The following is an 18,852-nucleotide window of genomic DNA, read 5'->3' on the forward strand; positions in this document are numbered from 1 at the left end:
AAAACCGTAGATAGTCACCGAGTTCTAAAATTTTAACTTTGACATTTGTTTTACGAATTACCGTTTAAAATATTTGTAACAAAATCAATAGGTTACAAACGTAAATATATACATTTGTAGCAAAAATCTTCTGTGTTGTTGTTTCCAATCCTTCCATTCAGCACCAGCAAGCTCAGATGCATGAATCCATGTACGCATGGACATGGCATGTCTGGCGTAGTCAAGCAACCAGAAGAAAACGCGAGTGAAATTCCTTCAACGTGGTACCCAAGAAATCTATGATACGCTCGGGAGAGCCTGGTTTCTCATTGCACTTAATGCAGGCCGGATTTAACTTTCTTCTAAAGTCAAAGCTCATGCACTGTGTGTGTGTTTGATCCATCTCTCTCTCTCTCTCACTCCAGGATCCCTCGCAGACGATTATGGTCATAGCAAAAAATAGAGCCATTGAAGACTACCAGGGAGTCACTTAACTGAGCTCACATCTAGCTTCTTACGTAAATCAGAAGTGACTGGCTGGTAGTCCGTAGGTAGGCTGACTGGTAACCTTGATCTTTTTTAACCAGCACTTGGTGTTGACATGAATCTACTGGTCTATCAAACTGTGAAAAGTAACCAAGTTCTAAAATTTTACTTGGACAACTACTTTGCACTTTAGCCATTAAAACAGCTCTAACGAAGTCAATAGGACACAAACGTAAAAATACACATTTGTGACAAAAAATCCTGAAGAGTCATTAAAGACTAACAGTAAGCTACTAGCAGCAATGCTTTGCAATTCATCAACCAGCACAAGATGTTGACATGAATTAACCGGTCTGTTGAACCATGGAAGGTTACAGAGTTCGAAAGTTTTAATTCTGATACCTGGAGCAAAAATTCTCGTTTAAAACATCTGTAATTATGTCAAGAACTGAGTACAAACGTACAGTTATATATTTACAACCAAAAGAGCCTTTAAAGACTACCGGTTCGCTACTTATCTAAGGCTATCATCACCTTTGCTCATGTAATAATTGATCTGTACTTTCCATAAATGAGCAACAATGCCTTACAATTCATTAATCAGCACTTGGTACTAGCCATGAATATTCTTGTCCATCAAACCGTGGAAGGGCAACGAGTTCTAAAGTTTCCGATTTGACACCTGTTTTATAAATTAGCGTTTAGAACATCTGTAAAAAAAAAAATCAACAGAATACAAACGTACAAATATGCATTTATAACAAAAAATCTACAAGGGCCATTAAAGGACAGCCAGTGAGCCACTTAACTGAAGCAATCATCAGCTTTGGCATGTAATAATAGGTTTGCATTTTACGTAAATCAGCAACAATGCCTTACAATCCATTAATCAACACTTGGTACTAGCCATGAATATACTTGTCCATCAAACCGTGGAAGGGCAACGAGTTCTAAAGTTTCCACTTTGACACCTGTTTTATAAATTATATAGCGTTTAGAACATCTGTAAAAATAATCGATAGAATACAACAGTAAAAATATGCATTTGTAACAAAAAATCTACCAGAGCAATTAAAGGACTACCAGTGAGTCACTAAACTGAAGCAATCATCACCTATGCCACATAATAATAGGTTTGCGTTTTACGTAAATCAGCAACAATGCCTTACAATTCATTAATCAACATTTGGTACTAACATGAATATGCTTGTAAATCGAACCGTGGAAGGGTAACGAGTTCTAAAGTTTCCACTTCGACACCTGTCTTATAAATTAGCGTTTAGAACATCTGTAAAAAAAATCAATAGAATACAAACGTAAAGATATGCATTTGTAACAAAAAATCTACAAGGGCCATTAAAAGACTACCACTGAGCCACTTAACTGAGGCAATCATCACCTTTGCCACGTAATAATAGGTTTGTATTTTACGTAAATCAGCAACAATGCCTTACAATTCATTAAACAGCACTTGGTGCTGACATGAATCTACTGGTCTATCGAACCGTGGAAGGACACCGAGTTATGAGAGAGAACGCGGGAGGTAAGAAAGCAAAAGAAGAAGAAGAAAAAAAGAAAGTTTTGACCTTGGGTGAGCAAGAGGCGATAGGTGATCGGAAATGGAACGTTCTTCCACACTCTCTCGTTCTCTCGGTGGATGCGGACGAGCGGCCGGTCGTGTGTTCGTTGACTAGTTGTACTTCTGTTGCCAGTGGGAAAAAAGATCGCTTGTTCGAAACTGGAAGGTCTGTGGAAGGGATTGCGATGAAATCGGCAGAAAAAACGCAGGTCAGACGTCTTTTTTCGTTGTTCTCTTGATTATCTTTTCTGAATCGCATCGTAATGCTACGCACATCATTCAAAATTATGTCATCTGCGTTATTCTCTTTAGTGTTAAATATAACAGTGCAAACGATCTCGCTCCAGTCCAATTACGTAACTTATCAAATCGGGATTCATTTCGGATCGAAATATGTTTACTTCTTTCTTTCTTTTTGCTACTTCTGGTGATCAATAGCTGGAGTTAGATTTTTCTGTTTTGAATACTTAAAATGTTAAAAACATTTCAGTTTCTTTGCTGATAAAATATGATATTATAAATTCTTCAAATTTTACGAAAGATTGCATCTTGTAGTTCTTTTTAATTTTATGTTTCCAGATGTATTGTAACAGAAAATCTGTATGTAATATCTAGCTCATTTTATCCATCTTCATGCAAAATGAGCAATTACCTAATATCCAAAAAGTAATTTCGCGTTAAAAAAATTATACTTTATTTTTTTTTTTTTTATAAAATGTTATGTATCAAGGGTCTGGGTTCCTACAGAGGAAAAGTTGTATACAGTACCTCAGAGTAGAAAAAAGAAAGGTGGAGAGGAAGTGATAAACGAAAATGTTTCATGCGGACGGGTAAACTAAATGTGTTAGCAGGAAAAGCGGAAAAAAATGTTTCCTTAACCGTTTAACCGCCGAACTATTGACGGAAGATCAAATTTGAGTAATTTTTTGTAATTATGTCTATTTATGTCTAGTAAATACAGAAATAAAATAAAATTTCCAGAAAAAAAATTTTTACTATGTTTTTCAGTGTGTTCCATTTTTGGAACATTAGCGTTTTGCATGAAGTTTTTTTTTTCAGAGAATTTTTTTTAACTAAGAGGTTTTTGAATGCGGTTTTTATCTTAGCATACTTTATAACGGAAAAAATAATATTTTAAATTGCATTTATGTACATACCAGATTTCAGAAAATCCAATACAGAAATATCTAATGCCCATGATATGAAAGGAAGCATTGCTGGTGAAATCGTTTGTCGTAATGGAAACATTTCTTAGTCGTATTTTTTTTGCACACCGCACAACGTCCTTGGGATGCAGATACAATATAATGTCCGTCAGACATTCTTGATTGTTTATGTAAATGACAACAAGGCCCTGGATGACTTTCCACTCGTACTTTTCTTCTTAGGAGGTGAGTTGTTATTTCTCTTCGGAACTCTAAATGCTTCACCTTGACTTCGTGTAACTCACAATGAAGTAACCAAATAGCTACAACTGAAATATTCAGAGCATTACTAAAAAGATTCCACCACCAATTTTTACTCCTCAAATGAGGTCTGTAGTTTCTAAAAGTTTATCCAAGACGTCCACACCTCTCATTCCTTCATTGTATCTCTTGATAAGATGAGGTTGTGGCACATCTATCTTGCATTTCTGCTCATTTGAGTAACGTTTTACAGATGCAAGTGGCTCATGTGTATAACAATTAGATGCTACTGTAACCACTGCATTATCATACCAGCTGAACATGTACACTGATCCATCAGATCGATAGTCAAAATTTCCTCGATCTTCTTTAGAAAGGGCTTTTTTGGATTTCAGTGGACAATGAATAGTTCTGTTTTCACGAATTGTTCCTGTTGCTCGTACACCTTTTTTTGCTAGCTGAGAAATTAAGTCATATGATGTAAAAAAGTTATTTAAGTATACTTCATGCTTAGACGTGTCAGTCAAAACTGATAATAGATCACTTACAACTCTCGATCCTAATTGCACATCAGGGGATCCTTCTTTTTTGCCTGAATAAATCTCCATGGAATATGGGTATCCACTTGAAGAGCACAGCATCCAAATTTTGAAGCCGAATCTTATTGGTTTTCCTCTAATAAACATTTTACATGAATGCTGACCGTATAGTAGGGAACCATAGATTCATCTATGCTCAATTTTCATGAAATACACCAAATTGTTGAAGGTTTTTACACAATTCTTCGTAAATAGGGTATACTTTTGCAAGTTTGTCATTTTGTTTTAATTCATGGTTGTCCATCAAATGAAAGTTGTTTTTTATTTTTCGAAAATGATTTCGAGGCATAACTGTTGGTACAATTGGCACATATGTATCTTCTACACTGCTCCAATACATATCTTCAGAAGGAACGGAATGGTACCCACTCAATAGCAGCAAACCAAAAAATTGTAGGATTTCATCTCTGTCAACATCTATTGATTCTCCTTTTTGCAATGCATACAAGTTTGTCATATTTGCTAAGTGTTCAACATACTGCAAAGGTAAAATTTTAAAAAATAAATCAATTGGAGTTAAATCCACTATATTCGGAAATGTGTGTCGAAGCGGTTCAATACTTTCTGACGAAATCAGTTTTCTCCCATGTTAAATCCATTTTCATTTTTTTTTTCTACTTTTATTTCCTGATAATTCCAACTTTTTCTTTTTTCCATTTTCATTCGCTTTTTACTTTTATTATCTAATGATTTCAGACTTGGTTCTTCCTCCGATTTTTTTTGTTAAATTTTCACGAGAGTTGGCGGAAAAAATGTCCACCTACATCAATTGGTGTAATAGGTTGTAACTCGTCTTCTAGAATGTCTTCTTCCTCAGTGATATTGCCTGGTTCATCAGGGGGTAATTGGCATATATCTACATCTGACAAATCCGAATCTGACAATGTCTCAAAATAAGCCACAGCTTGTTCTACAGTAAGAAATCTTGTAGACATTTTTTAACATTTATGAACAGTTGGTATACGTCAAGCAGAATTTCGTTTCGCTCAAAAACAAAGCTAGCGAATTATTGAACTGCATTTAAAATGAAGAATAAAACGCTCACTAATACTATTTTTTATTATCACGTCACAATGCAGCTGTCCGAGCAGGTGTGGATTCGGAGCCATATTGTCCGTCAAACAGTAGACTGTTATTATTTTCTTTGCTAACGAAACGAAACGTCATATCCTTTGAAAATATAAACTTACTTGGTTTTGCCAACATCTACATCAGAGTACATTCAAAATGAGAAGAAAAAAGAAACATATATAACGAAAAATGAAATTTCCCCTTTGAAGTCGAACGATTAACTTCTTGGAAATTTGACTCCCTAAAAGCGCCAATGTTCCAAAATTGGAACATGCTATTTTGAAGGGGTACACATTTTGGAAATATCATTGTACATTTCTACAAGCATTTTAAAATCATACATTGAAGTATTTTTCTCAACTATAATAAATATCATCACGTTTTCTGAAAAAGCCAATTTTTGGTAAATTTTATAAGAAAAAGTTGCAAAAAGCTAAAAAATCACGCATCTTTGAAAAATCGCAATAAATAATTGAAAATATATAAACAATCAAGCTTAAAATCAAAAAATACTTTGAAATAAGACTAAACTGTGTTAAAAAAAACTTGTTTATTTTAACGTTATTTCTTGGGAAAATTTTCAGTTAAATATGATGTTCCATTTTTGGAACATTGGCGGGTAAACGGTTAATAAAGGTGAATTATTATTCAACTGTATTTTTGATTGATTATTTGATAAATAATTAGTTGAGTCAGTAGCGTAGCCTCGAAACTAAATTTGAAGGGAGATATGGTTGAATTTCGGAGAGAAATATAGTTACAGTCGTGTCCCGACTTACGCGAGGGATGCGTTCCAAGACCCCTCGCGCAAGTCGAAATTTCGCGGTGTGGAACAACGTATGTTTAGAAATTTTTTAAAAGCATACCCAATTATTTCAGACACGTGTTAACACCCCTCTAGTGTTTGAAACCATTTCTTAACTATATTTTACCGTATCTTTTATAGAAAATTGACTTTTTGCTGTATTTTTGTAAAAGCGTTACTATTTAACATAAATTGCTGTTATGAAGTACAAAATCAATGATCAATGAGAGGCATGAATTAAAACAGTATGGTTCTTACATTAAGTTCATTACTACATTATAATAGCACTGAACAGTAGATATCTTAAACCTAACTATAATTTTTTAAATGATGAAGATGATTGCTTATGCAGTGTGGGAATAACCCTCTTTCTGGCCCCTTTAAGCCACAATGAAAGAGCAGCTTCCATTTTCATGATGTTTGTTTTCACTCAGACACTACTCTGCAAGTTTCAGTATTAAAACTAAGCTCTGAACGTTTGTGGATTTCCTTTTCTTCACTTTAATCGAAGATTCACTCCACATCCAATTGTCGTGCTACCTTCGATCCACTTTTAACTGTACAAGCATATCGAGGACCTTGACCTTTTCTTTAATGGTCAGAAACTTCCTCTTTTTCTTTCTACTTTCGCGAACTTCAGATGAAAAAGCGCGTTTGTGAACCATTATATTCTGTTAACATTCATATGTAAAATGAAAAAAAAAAAAAAAGTTAGGAATCGGAGCGGTTATGTGTATAAATTACAGCAAAGCGTTGTTGAGGCTAACATAGTGTGTGAACTTCCACTTTCAGTGATGCTAAAAGGATGAAAGTCCATTCACAAAAACAATATTTATAGTGTCAATGAAGCTCATTCTAACGCTCCGCCGTCCTTTCCAAAAAACTTCATCTTGGAAGCTAGCAATTTGTGTCCGCAATAAAAAATTCATTACACATGAAAAACTCGCGTTATAGGCATTTTACGTAAGTCGGATCGCGTTATAGCGGGATACGACTGTAGTTTTGTTCTTTTCTGTGTTCAAAAAGGAAAATTTCAGAGTTTTGGAGATAATTTATTCTCGAATATACCTTCTGTATACGCCATTGAGTATAGTAATAACTATTAAGAGAAGACTCATTATGCTCTAAAATATAGGTACTGAACCGATATGTTTTAGGTTTGTCTTTATCACTTCACAAGCCATGAAAAAACTTAATTTTCGACCAACACACCTACAAAAGAATATTTTATCTTTTTGCTTCCGAAAACAATTGAAGTACGCAGTGAAAAAAAAAGAGGGGGGGGGGAATCTTCTTCTTTTTTTTCCGAGCTCATTGACAGTAAAGGGTTAATACGGTAAAGTTGAATAAATTGCTCACTTTAAAATAACATTCAAACGCGCCTATCTTCTTCCCCCTTGCAAAAGTCGGAGTTATGATGAAGAAATAGATATTTCTGTCGTGTATTTTCCTGAGATTTAAAGAATTGATATGATTTTTATAGATATGTTCATACTTTTCTTATGAAAATACAGTAGAGCTAGATTTGCATATAAGCTAAACAAGCTATAGCTTAGGGCACCCGCTTAGTTGGGGGTCCCCAATTTCCGAAAAATTGCTCGATGCTTTCCTAAATAAAATACTAAGTACTGAAAAAAATAAATTTCATTTTCAAATCCTTGAAAACCTTGAAAATTTGAAAAAAATGTAGTTACAAACCTAGAATTTTAAAATTTCTAACGAATGAAAAAGTAAGGGGGAAGCTCAAAATGTGCTAAATTCTGCTGCTTCCGTCAGAAATGTACAAATCATGGTTCTCACGCGTTTGTAACATATTGTTTGAGACATCTCTGACTTGCATGTTTCATATCTTAAAAATTATTTAATTCTTAATTCAATATTTTGTAAATTCTTTTATTATTGCTTGCTTTTATCTTATTTCTAGTGCACACTTTTAATCTGTAAACACAAGAAAAAATATTACACTAAATCTATTTATTTTCGTTTTCTGCTTCACTTGTAATGGAAAAACGTTTTCCTATGAGAAATTTATAGATTTTTTTGAAAAAAAAGTTTCAACAAGAGTTTCATACAAAGTTAGAACGATTCGGTAAACTATACAATCAAGTGTTAAAATATTAAAGATTGGAAACTGCAAATGAAGTGCATTAAATAATCTTTGAAAAATTTAGAGTCCTTGAAGTTAATTAAATAAGTTTTTGAAACAATCAAAAGTTCTTTAATTTGAATAGCAAGGATGTTACTCTGTCGTCATCTACTTTCTAAATCTCTCCGTCATTTCTTTTAAAGAATTTTATGCATTTTCAACCGACTTCAAAAAGGAGGCGGTTATCAGTTCATACCGTATGTATGTTCTTTTTTTTTTTTTGTTTGTCCACTCACAGCGTCTCACCTAGCGGACCGATTTTGATGATTTTTCTTTTAATGGATAGGGGATGACTCAACTTAGGTCCCATTACTTTGTTTGACCACATTTGTTCGTTAGAAAAAAAGTTATGGTCAAAAAACAGTAAATTTCATGCAATTTCCCTATTAAATGATTAAACATAAAACCCATTGTTTCAACAATTTGGTGCCATACAACAATAATATCAATAGTAATTGTGGTGATAATTTTGAATGGAGGCTTCTCTGAAGCAAGCATCAAGTTTCTTCAGTGTCATTGCTCTATAGTGGGGGTAAACCTAACGTGGAAGCGAGGTTTATGCAGTGATTAGGATCTGCTTAGCCTTCACAATGCTACTAGGTTAGGTTTGCTTCAACTATAGTAGTATTTTTATCGTTATCAAGTATGCCAATAACAAATGATTTGGGCTGAGTAAGGAAATACAGGATTGCACAAAAAGCAACTGCTGTGAAATGTAAATTAGTTAGGGAAAACGTAATATTTAAATAGTTATAATAAAATTAACACACAAATTAATTCCAGCGAGGAACAAAGATAAATTTTTATTGTCAATCGCTTAAAGTTTAAGGCGTGTTTTTATTTTTTTAGTATGGAGCATTTTTATGAAAAAAATAACGTAAAGTTTCGTTATAGTAACTTCTTAATATTTCTGAAATACATTAACACTAAAAAGAATAAAATAAAAAAATTTTGAAAAAAAAAAAAAAATAGAACCGACTTCAAAATTGCTCTAAAAAGTGAAAAATAATTTTATTCTTTAAACACCATCGATAATAGTTTTAAACATAATTTTTGAAGTTGGCGCAAAAATGATCGATAAAATCATTCACAGCCATAACTCAGTTACAACTATAAATTAAATCAGGCCCAGTTTCTTCACTACCACATGCATTACGCATTGATGACAGCATATTTGAGTAACGATATAAATGTTTCGTTCCTAACTTTGGATGATTTTTTGATAACAATATGAACGAAGCATGGTTACAATCGATTTTACTTTTTGTTTTTGCGCCAACTTCAAAAATTATGTTTAAAAGTATTATCGATGGTGTTTAAAGAATAAAATTATTTTTAACTTTTTAGAGCAATTTTGAAGTTGGTTCTATTTTTTTTTTTTCAAAAATTTTTACCATTGATTACTTTACCTTTAATTGAGTGCTGTGTTTGTCGATGGGATCAAATATCAACTGCCCCATAAGTCGATTTGAGAAAGTGACGATGCGTTATCTTTTCTCCTCCCTCTGTTGATTACTGTCAAACATTTGTCGAACCAAACGCAATTTTTCATCTGTATTAACTTAACTTGCAAAAAAAGTGTATGACTTCAAAAAAGTTTTTGCTTGCTTAATTTTTCTAGATATTATCTTGTTCCAATTATCCTTCATGAAAACTCGAAATGCAGAGTCTTTAAAATTATACTCTGGGAGAAATTCTCGAACCCACTTTAGTTGAGGACATTCTATTCCCCATTTAAAATGGGCCCTTGAATCACCTTCCTGATACTCCCTCCTCCTCCAAGTTCAATCCAACACAAAATGAGAGAAAGAACGAAATTGAAAAATGAAATGAAAAAACACGGCTTTATGTATCAGAGAAAAAGACGCGTAAAGTGACTAAAAAAAAAAAAACTTTAAGGTTGGCCTGTGTTGCCACCAAAATTAAAGTTGTCCGGACGACAAGACAACCCCCCCCCCTTAATATCTGAGATCGCTTAGAGCACCTTTAAGTCTAAATTTGGCCCTGATGTTACATGTCTACTATGTATTTTTTGTGATGTATTATACCCTGTTCATACTCAGACACATGTTTGTATTTTATCTTTCTCTGAGAAAAAACAACTTTTCCATGTTACGACTATTTTTCTACATTTGGTGTTTATGTATTTAGTTCTGTATCTATATTGCTCAGTGTATTTGGAGAAGTTAGCATGTTTTTAGGACTTTCCCTCTTGCTAAACAGAAAGGGCCTTGTGAACTAAGGGATTGGTCTTCCCCTTGACAACATATCAATCCCTAATTCATGTTTTTCATTTTTTTCGACTTATTTGGTGTTGTTTTCGTATTCCTATATATATATATTCAAGATTATATATATATTCAAGATAATTTGATGATGTAAAGAAATTATGGATTTCAAAATTTGAAAAATAAATGATTACTTTTTTCTTCAAACTGTGTTCTAGTAAAAATTACGCACCCACCCCCAAAAACTTTTTTTGAATTTTCGAGTAAAATTTGAATTTTTCAACTTTATCAATTGAAGTAGTGAGAAGCAAAGGGATGTGAACTTTTTAAAGTTTCGAGTGAAACGTGATTAAATTTCCAATCCTAAGGTAGTCTTTCATTGAAATTATTTTTCTAAATCATGCTATACAGCAGCACCCACCAAAGTTAACAGTACCATCTCCTGCCCTAAAACAGAGGAGAGGTTCTTCTTCCATTTGTACTGATCTCCAAATTAATAATTTTGGCACTTACATCCCTTTGCTTCTTAGTGCATCAATTGTTGTTGTGGATTTCATGAAAAGTGAAAAGGAAGAAACATTTTTTTCCTTTCAGAGATTAATGTGATAATCGCACTATTATTTTAATGATGTATATAAGTTTTTAATTTTTCAAAATACACTGTAAAAAAATCCCGAAACGTTACTGGTTATTTCCGTGGAATGTTTCGGGATTTCAGAGGTTTTCACCTACTTCCCCGCAAAATCAAGTATCTTCGCAAAAAACTTTCCTGAATTGCTAAAAGATGCACGAATGCAGACTTTTTACTGGTGTAAAAATTGTTTTTTGCTACCAGTTTAAAAGTTGACTGAGCGTTTTTATTAAGTGTATCGGCTTTAATTACGGCCCATCTGGATTGACTAAGCTCCCAATGGGAGTAAATAAGTCACTGGATAGCTGCAGGAATTGCAGAAAAGGAATATGCTTGGTTCTTTGCTTGCAATTCTTCGCGTAGCTTTGGCCATGGTAAACCAGGAAGGTTCACGAATGACTCTAAGAGGGAGACTTCCCAGTATTTCAGGAAGGTTACTCACTTTCATCGGAAAGCGTTCCTGGTTTTTGTAAGATATGTTACTGGTTGAAATTGGGCATATCAGCTGCCTATTATTTTCCAGGAACGTTTCTGAATCGTTTTTACAGTGTAAATGAACTGCATCCATTTTTAACCCATTCCAATGTCTGTGCGTCAGTTATTATTATCGCCCCTATTACCCCCATGAGTTTAGCCTTTTAGTAGCCAAATCGCTAAACTGGGGGGGGGGGGGCAATCGCCTCAGGTTGAAAAGCACTGATATAGCACGCTAGCGAAAGTTGGTAAACATGGTGCAACTTATTTCGTAAAGAGAAGATAAAGCTTTGGTAACAAGCTGTTAGTTTCCGCCTTAAGCAAATATATACTTACACTTTCAGGACACAGATGTCCATGTTTAGATCATCGGTTGTTGGAAAGGAATATTTAACAGAGGGTCAAAAAGGGGGTTAATTGGGTTGGGAAAGAGCGTTTACTTGAATTGAGAAACATCGTATAACGGACTGTCAAAAAGCAAATGATGGAAACACACTTTCAAAGGACACCTGATGATAACATTTCAGCAAAGTACCACAATTCTGAAGCACCAAAAAGCTATTGCCGTGGAAAAACTTCAGTGAAAAAAAACAAAGAGAATCTAAATTGCAGGATCGACGCGACAGGTGTCCTCATGGTGTTCAACCAATCTGTCATTTATATGTGAGAGCCAGGCAACGACACACTTGGAAAGCAATTTAAGCAACACTTAAGTCTTCTGCTGATCTGCACTGGATTATGCAACTTAATATTCATTATGTTCCGTTCTCCATTGGTCCTATCGTTATGTATGTTGTCGTCGTAATGATACCCGTCCTGCTAGCTACTTTTTCTCTGTAATAAGTTCATGAAAACCCTATTTGTTTTTAAATTTTCTACTTATCTCTATTTTCTTACGTTTTAACTGTATATAAACTACCGTGATTTTGGTAGATGTGCCGCACATCCGAACCAGCTGCAGGATGTAAAAGTTGAGTTTAAAAAGAAAAAGGCGCCGCATCCATCACAGTGCCATATGCGCAACGGGTTGCAAAACTGTTTGCATGGAAAATAGTAATACATATCATAATCAAAGCAGTTAATACTTTAAAATATTAATTTTACGATTCTCACGCTAATTACTTACTAGCAAGCTTACTTAATGATCGATTAGTTTAAGAAAACAACTTTTCCTCTTTCTTAATTTTAATTTTATTTACTGAGTTCACTGCTCTCAAGAAGATCTTTGAGAGTCTTCAACGCTTGCGGGCACAAGAAAGAAATCGCTAAACCTGGGAGTTAAATAAAAAAAATATGATGTGAAAATCCACATTTTTGGAAGAAAAGAGATAATGTATGAAATTTAGGAAATATTACTGATTTTACAGCACGCATGTTGACTGTACTTTGGATGCCTCATTATAGTCTCTTTTGATACTCAGAGTGAGTTTGGTTCTCATCCCAGTCCAATATATCACTGTAAAAACGATTCAGAAACGTTCCTGGAAAATAATGGGCAGCTGATGTGCCCAATTTCTGTCAGTAACATACTTTACAAAAACCAGGAACGTTTTCTGCTAATATTCAGTAACCTCCCTGAAATTATACCGGAAGCCTTCTAAAAATTTCCCAAATCTTCCCGTTTGAAGCCAGTCGCGTCTCTGGAACTTTAGAGTAAACTTCGGCAGGTATAAATAAAGAGCTTGGTGCCTTCCTGATTCATTAAGAAAGTTCAATAAGCAGTATCGCAAACATATCGAAAAACTAAGCCAGAAATGCAAATAAGTAACGATAAGTTTACTCGCTTGCAATTCTTGCAAAACAACATAGTTCATACTTATTCGCTCCCCTTGGGAGCTTTACTGTCTGGACGGGCCGTAATCGAACTGAAGCCGATATACTTTATAAATACGCTCAGTTAATCTTTATGCTGGGAGCTAAATATGTTTTCACAACAGTGAGAAGTCTACATTTGTGCAACTTGTAGCAATTCAGGAAAATTTTTGACAATGATACTTGATTTTTCCAGGAAGTAGGTAACAACTATTGAAATCCCAAAACGTTAAATACACAGCAACTTTTCGGATTTTTTTTACATTGTAGGTTCAGAACCAGTGGAGCTTTTCTGCTTTCCCGTTTATGATTCCAGTGCTTTTATTAATCGTGAAGTTTTTATTTGGATCTTGCGTCTAGCCAGGCTCATAACTCCAAATTTTTCCAGTGTGGGGGGAGGGGGGCGCAACTTTTGTCGGAAAACAACATGCTTAATGTACTTTTATCGGAAAATAGCAAAAACCGCGTCCACTTATATGTAAAAATATTAATCTTTCAAAGAATGGGAGCAGTTGATCCCCCCCCCCCGTCCAAATAATGGGCCTACTTAGTATCATTAGCACTAGTACACGCGAAAGTGAATGTTCTAGTACCATGTAAAAAATGGAGATTTGAGAAATCAACTAAATGAAACGTTTTCAAGTTGATATATATGTGCATTGTTTAAAGCTGCTGTCAGTTCTTTCTTGAGATAAAGATTCTCAACGGAGCAAAACGGTTAAACCACATGCGCAAAGTATATAAATATCACGCTTTATGTTGCCCTCAATACATAAAGGAAATATTCAGTTGTAGTTTGAGATATAAAACTTTTATCTCGAAACTAAACGTGTCCCACTTTGGTGTCAAAGAACAGAACCGTGCAGTGAATTGAAATACTTTTGTTTTCATAAGTTCATTTTTAGAATTACAATGCAAGATTATATGCGGCAAGAAAAAAAATGCAAATTAAAGGGAGATGTATCCTTATCCTTGAGCTTACATATGTACATTTTTAGTTACAAAATGAATTATGATGCTATGAGCAAAATGTAAAGAAAAAAAATCGCAATTTTGATGAAAATGCTGTGTTAGTGAAATGAAAAATCAACGTAAATAAAGCACAAATTGGAGGGAAATGCTGTGTGAGTAAATTGAAAAAGCAACGTAGAAAAAGCACAAATTTTCAACAAAAAAAAAAATTATAATAATTTGCATCAGTTTAATGAAAAAGAAACGTAGATCAAGCACAAGTGTGCAAGAAAAATGCTGCATCAGTACCATAAATAAAGCACAAATTTCAAGAAAAATGCTGCATCAGTTTACCAGAAGCTGCTTTACTATTTTCTATTTATTGCATCATCAATCACTGTAAAAAAATTCAGAAACGTTACTGAGTATTTCAGTGTAACGTGTCGGGATTTCAATGGTTTTTATCCTCTTCCTGGAAACATCAAGTATCATTGCCAAAAAGTTTCCTCAATAGCTACAAGTTGCACGAATGCACACTTCTCACTGGTGTAAAAAATGTTTTTAGCTCCCAGTTCAAAGATTTACTTTGCGCATTTATAAAGTTAATGGACTTTAGGCTACTAACGACCCGTCTATGCTGATTATAAGTTTCCAGAGGGAGCGAATAAGTATGGACTACGCTGCTTTGCAAGAATTGCAGGTGAGTAAAATTCTCGATACTTGTTTGCAATTCTGGCTTAGCTTTGGCCATGTTTGCAATACTGCTTATGGAACTTCCTTAATAAAGCAGGAAGGGACCAATCTATTACATTATACCTACCAAAGTTTATTCTAAAGTTCCCGAGACACGACTGTCTTCAAACGGGAAGATTTTTATGAATTTTTAAAGAGGTTTCCGAGATAATTTCGTGAAGGTTACTGAATTTTAGTGGAAAAAGTTCCTGGTTTTTGCAAGATATGTTACTGGCAGAAATTGGGCACATCAGCTGCCCATTACTTTCCAGGAACGTTTCTGAATCGTTTTTTCAGTGATTCTAGAAAGAAATAAATAAATGCAAAAACTCTATTTTTCCACTAATAATTACGTAGGCAACCAATGCCGCAACGAGAATATTTTACGAAAGTGTAAAATAAAAAAAGCACAAATTTTAAGGAAATAATTTATTAGTAAAATGAAAAAGCAATGTAAATGAAGTACTTTCAAGAAAATGTTGCAGGAGTAAAATGAGAAAACATCGCATACAAAGTATAATTTTTCGAAAATGTTGCATGAATAAAATGAAATAAAGGAGAAAAAACATTTAAATAAAGAACACATTGTCAAGAAAATGTTTCCTGGTGTTTTTTTGGGCCGAATCGCATAACATCGATTAATAGAAATTAAAATCCTCAAAGCGAAGTTTCAGGTTATGGCAGGGACATGATCCTCTGGTCCTCGCTTTATCCTGAGAATTATGTTCACTCACAGGACGAAGTTTTTAACGCGTATATGTTCCATTCCGATCCACTTCCACTTGAAAAGGGATCGGATTTCACAATTTTTCTTGCAGTAATTATACTTTCAACTAAGCGCAATCTCTGTCATTGATTCCCATTTAATATCTCATCATCTTTGCTTTCCGTATTTAGTTTATCCGCCTTTTTGTACTTCTGGATATAATGTTTGCTAAAACCCCGCCTACTTTATTTTCCTACCATTTTATCTCCTTTCAAATACGTTGTCGTTTTGCGGAATAACTCAATCAATGATCCGTTCATCGACTTCCTGTTTCGATTGACATCAACTGCGACCACCTCCCACGGATCCGACAGTTGTTTCGACCTTCATAGATTCCGATCCTGTTATTTAAGACAAGGTACATATGTCAAAGAGAGGGAAAAAATGAATCGAGAAGTGATTGAGTATTTTTAAATGTTTCTTAACAACTGGAACAGTGGATGTAATGTCAATGCTAGAGAGAATAAAGAAATACATAAACTTTTTATTTTCCACTAATGATTATGTAGGCAGCCAATGCCACACAACGAAAATATTTTATGAGGAAAAAGTTGGTTCAAAAAAAAGTGCATCTGTGCATGAATACGTGAATTTGCGTAGGTGAATGTATTCACAGATATACAACGTTTCCCTGCTTATCTTACAAGAACTTTATTTTCGCTTCCAACTGCAAAAATGATCTGAATAAGGTGCAGAGTTAAGGCATTGAAAGTTAGAAGCGAAAAAGGAAATTAAAGAAAAAAATGCAAAATCTAACTATGCATCTTGGACTAACGATTGCGAAAATAGAGATCTTGGCGGTCAAACGGGGACACGCTGTATTATTTTTCCCAAGCGTTATTTTTTCCCAAGGGGTAAAATACTTACTGAAAATTTTTTCGGATGACTATAAAAGTGAAATGAAATTTGCAAACATTTAGTTATCTCCTTTTTTACAAGCGACATTGCTATTTTGCAAAAAACTGATGTTGCAGTAGCAACTTCAACGCCAAAACATGCTCTTAATCCTTATGTTATAAGATATTTGATCAGTTGAGGGAAAACGTTTTTAGAAACCAGAACCATCAGTTCGTCAGAAGATTTTGAGCAAAATTGGATTTGAGGATATCTGTTATCGGGCTTAGTTTTTTGTTTACTTGTTTCTGAAATTTATATATACAATTGAGACAATGGGAAGCAAAAGGATGTAAGTGCCTAAATTAAAAGTTTGGAGATAACCATTACAAATAGTAAGTACACCTCTCCTCTGTCTTGGAGCAAGACATAGTACTAATAGCCCTGGTAGGAGCTGCTATGCAGCATGATAAAGGAAAAAAAAATGAATGAAAGCCTACCGACCCCAGCAACTTTGAACGCATTTTACTCAAAATTTTAAAATGTCCACTTACGTTCCTTTGCTTCTCACTGCTTTAATTGGACTCCTTCGAAGTGAACACTGGCTACGCCACGTGTAGGGAAATATGGAACGCCAAAGTTTCAGTTCTGTTTTGTGGTGATCCATGATAATCACGTGGGAATATCATGGATTTCAGAATGACTGAATGACTCCCTGCAGTGAGAGCTGATCATATGTGGTTGCCTTACTACGGTAAAAAATGTGTTTTCTGTTTTTCAAGGGTTTCTGCTGGTAAGTTTTCAGACAGTTCTATCTACAAGTGTACACGCGAGTTAAGCATTCATGTTAAGCCCAATGAGCTCTAAAGTAATTGAATCCAGTCATCTTCTGAGTTTCAACAAAAGATATGTCCGGTTTTCGAACTTATCGATTCAATTATGGTTTGTTATAGCGAACAATGCTTTGCCTATCAGTTTGAATGTTCATCTAAACGATGGCGTCAGAGTGGTCTAGAATACCTGGTATTCTTTAATATCTGACTCAACTCTGTTCTTGCAAGTGCCCTGAGGTGGTTGCACCCGATATATCCAAGTCTGCAAATTTTGTTCTTCCAATACACCATCTTTTTCATGAGCGTAGAAATCAAATAGAGGAAAGAAAGAAAGAAAAAAAAAAAAAAGAAGGAATCGTAACGCATACATAACAGCGTCAAAATTTTAGTTAAAAATGATTTATTTTCATTGCTCCATTCTTCTAAACATTAACTTCCATTCAAAAAGTCACGAAAACGCCCTAAAGTATGTCTCATTTTTTATACTTTTCAATGCAGATATTCCTTAGAATGAACTCAACAGGTGGCAGGCAGGCCATGCCTTAAAAGCAAACCCACCTACACAAAAAACTGCGGAAAAAGCTCTTCAAGTTTCCGGTTAATTTTTTATTCTTGTTTTTTGAAGTACACTGTTAACCCCTGGCTAACCTCATCAGCCTCCCTCTCCCAAGGATTGAATTACAATTTTCGTAAGGCCTCTCGTGCGTCGCTGTCATCCTTAACTGGAATTATATCTCGGACTGAAATTAAGTAATAACTTTGATGGAAGTTAAGTGTGAGAGTTCATCTCTATCTCCTTCTCTCTTTTTTTTTCTAGAAGTTTTTTTAACTGTCACATAAAGATAAAAGGGAAACTTTATGAGATGGGTTTTTTACGCATGATTGAATGTTGTTTACTGAAGTGTCGCATTAAAAAGTGAGCGGGAGACGGGAGCACATAAAATGCTATTAAATCTTCGCCTTTTTAATGAAAACCGCGGACAGAATTTAGAAATAGAATCTTTTTAGTTCCTCTAATCCCGCCGTTGAAATAACCAGCGATTTGGGTGGTACAGTCATAGAAAAAAAAAAACGAAACACTCGATCATATTCAAAGACTATTGACACTAGAGACACGTGTAAGGTGTCATTGTTTCAGGAATAAAAAGTTCTACATAATTATGTTAAAAAATTATTGTTAAGGGGTCGTCTTCATATTAAAACGAGCATGAACTTCAAATTTTTCAATGAGAACCCCCTTTTTTATCACATATTTGTGATCAGCATTCTTTTTTAACTTTGTATACAAAGTTTTGTTTAATTCGATCCAGCCGTTACTTCAGAATCAAGTTTTGAAAAATTCCTCTCGTAATGTTAAAACGTATTTTGATATTTTTACTAATAACACAAAAACTATATTAGGCACGGCAAAGATTGTTTTTTTATATCAAAATATGAACCGACCCAATAATAAAAACATAATTTACAACACCTAAAATGAAATTTTAGTTTTTTTATAAATTATTTTAATATTTTTTGAA

General features: G+C 34.3%; 1 protein-coding gene across 2 annotated transcripts in view; it reads left to right on the plus strand.

Annotated features, from left to right (window-relative positions):
- Window positions 1-2,123: 2,123 nt before the first annotated feature.
- Window positions 2,124-18,852, plus strand: part of LOC129227405 (uncharacterized) — a 143,265-nt gene continuing 126,536 nt past the window's right edge. For both annotated transcript variants that reach the window (XM_054861958.1, XM_054861957.1), the window contains exon 1: window positions 2,124-2,253. In XM_054861958.1, coding sequence (XP_054717933.1) covers window positions 2,230-2,253 — 24 coding nt within the window. In that variant the 5' untranslated portion in view covers window positions 2,124-2,229. The remainder of the gene's footprint in view (window positions 2,254-18,852) is intronic.

Source organism: Uloborus diversus, chromosome 8 (genome assembly GCF_026930045.1).
Source record: "Uloborus diversus isolate 005 chromosome 8, Udiv.v.3.1, whole genome shotgun sequence".
Lineage (NCBI taxonomy): Eukaryota > Metazoa > Arthropoda > Arachnida > Araneae > Uloboridae > Uloborus > Uloborus diversus.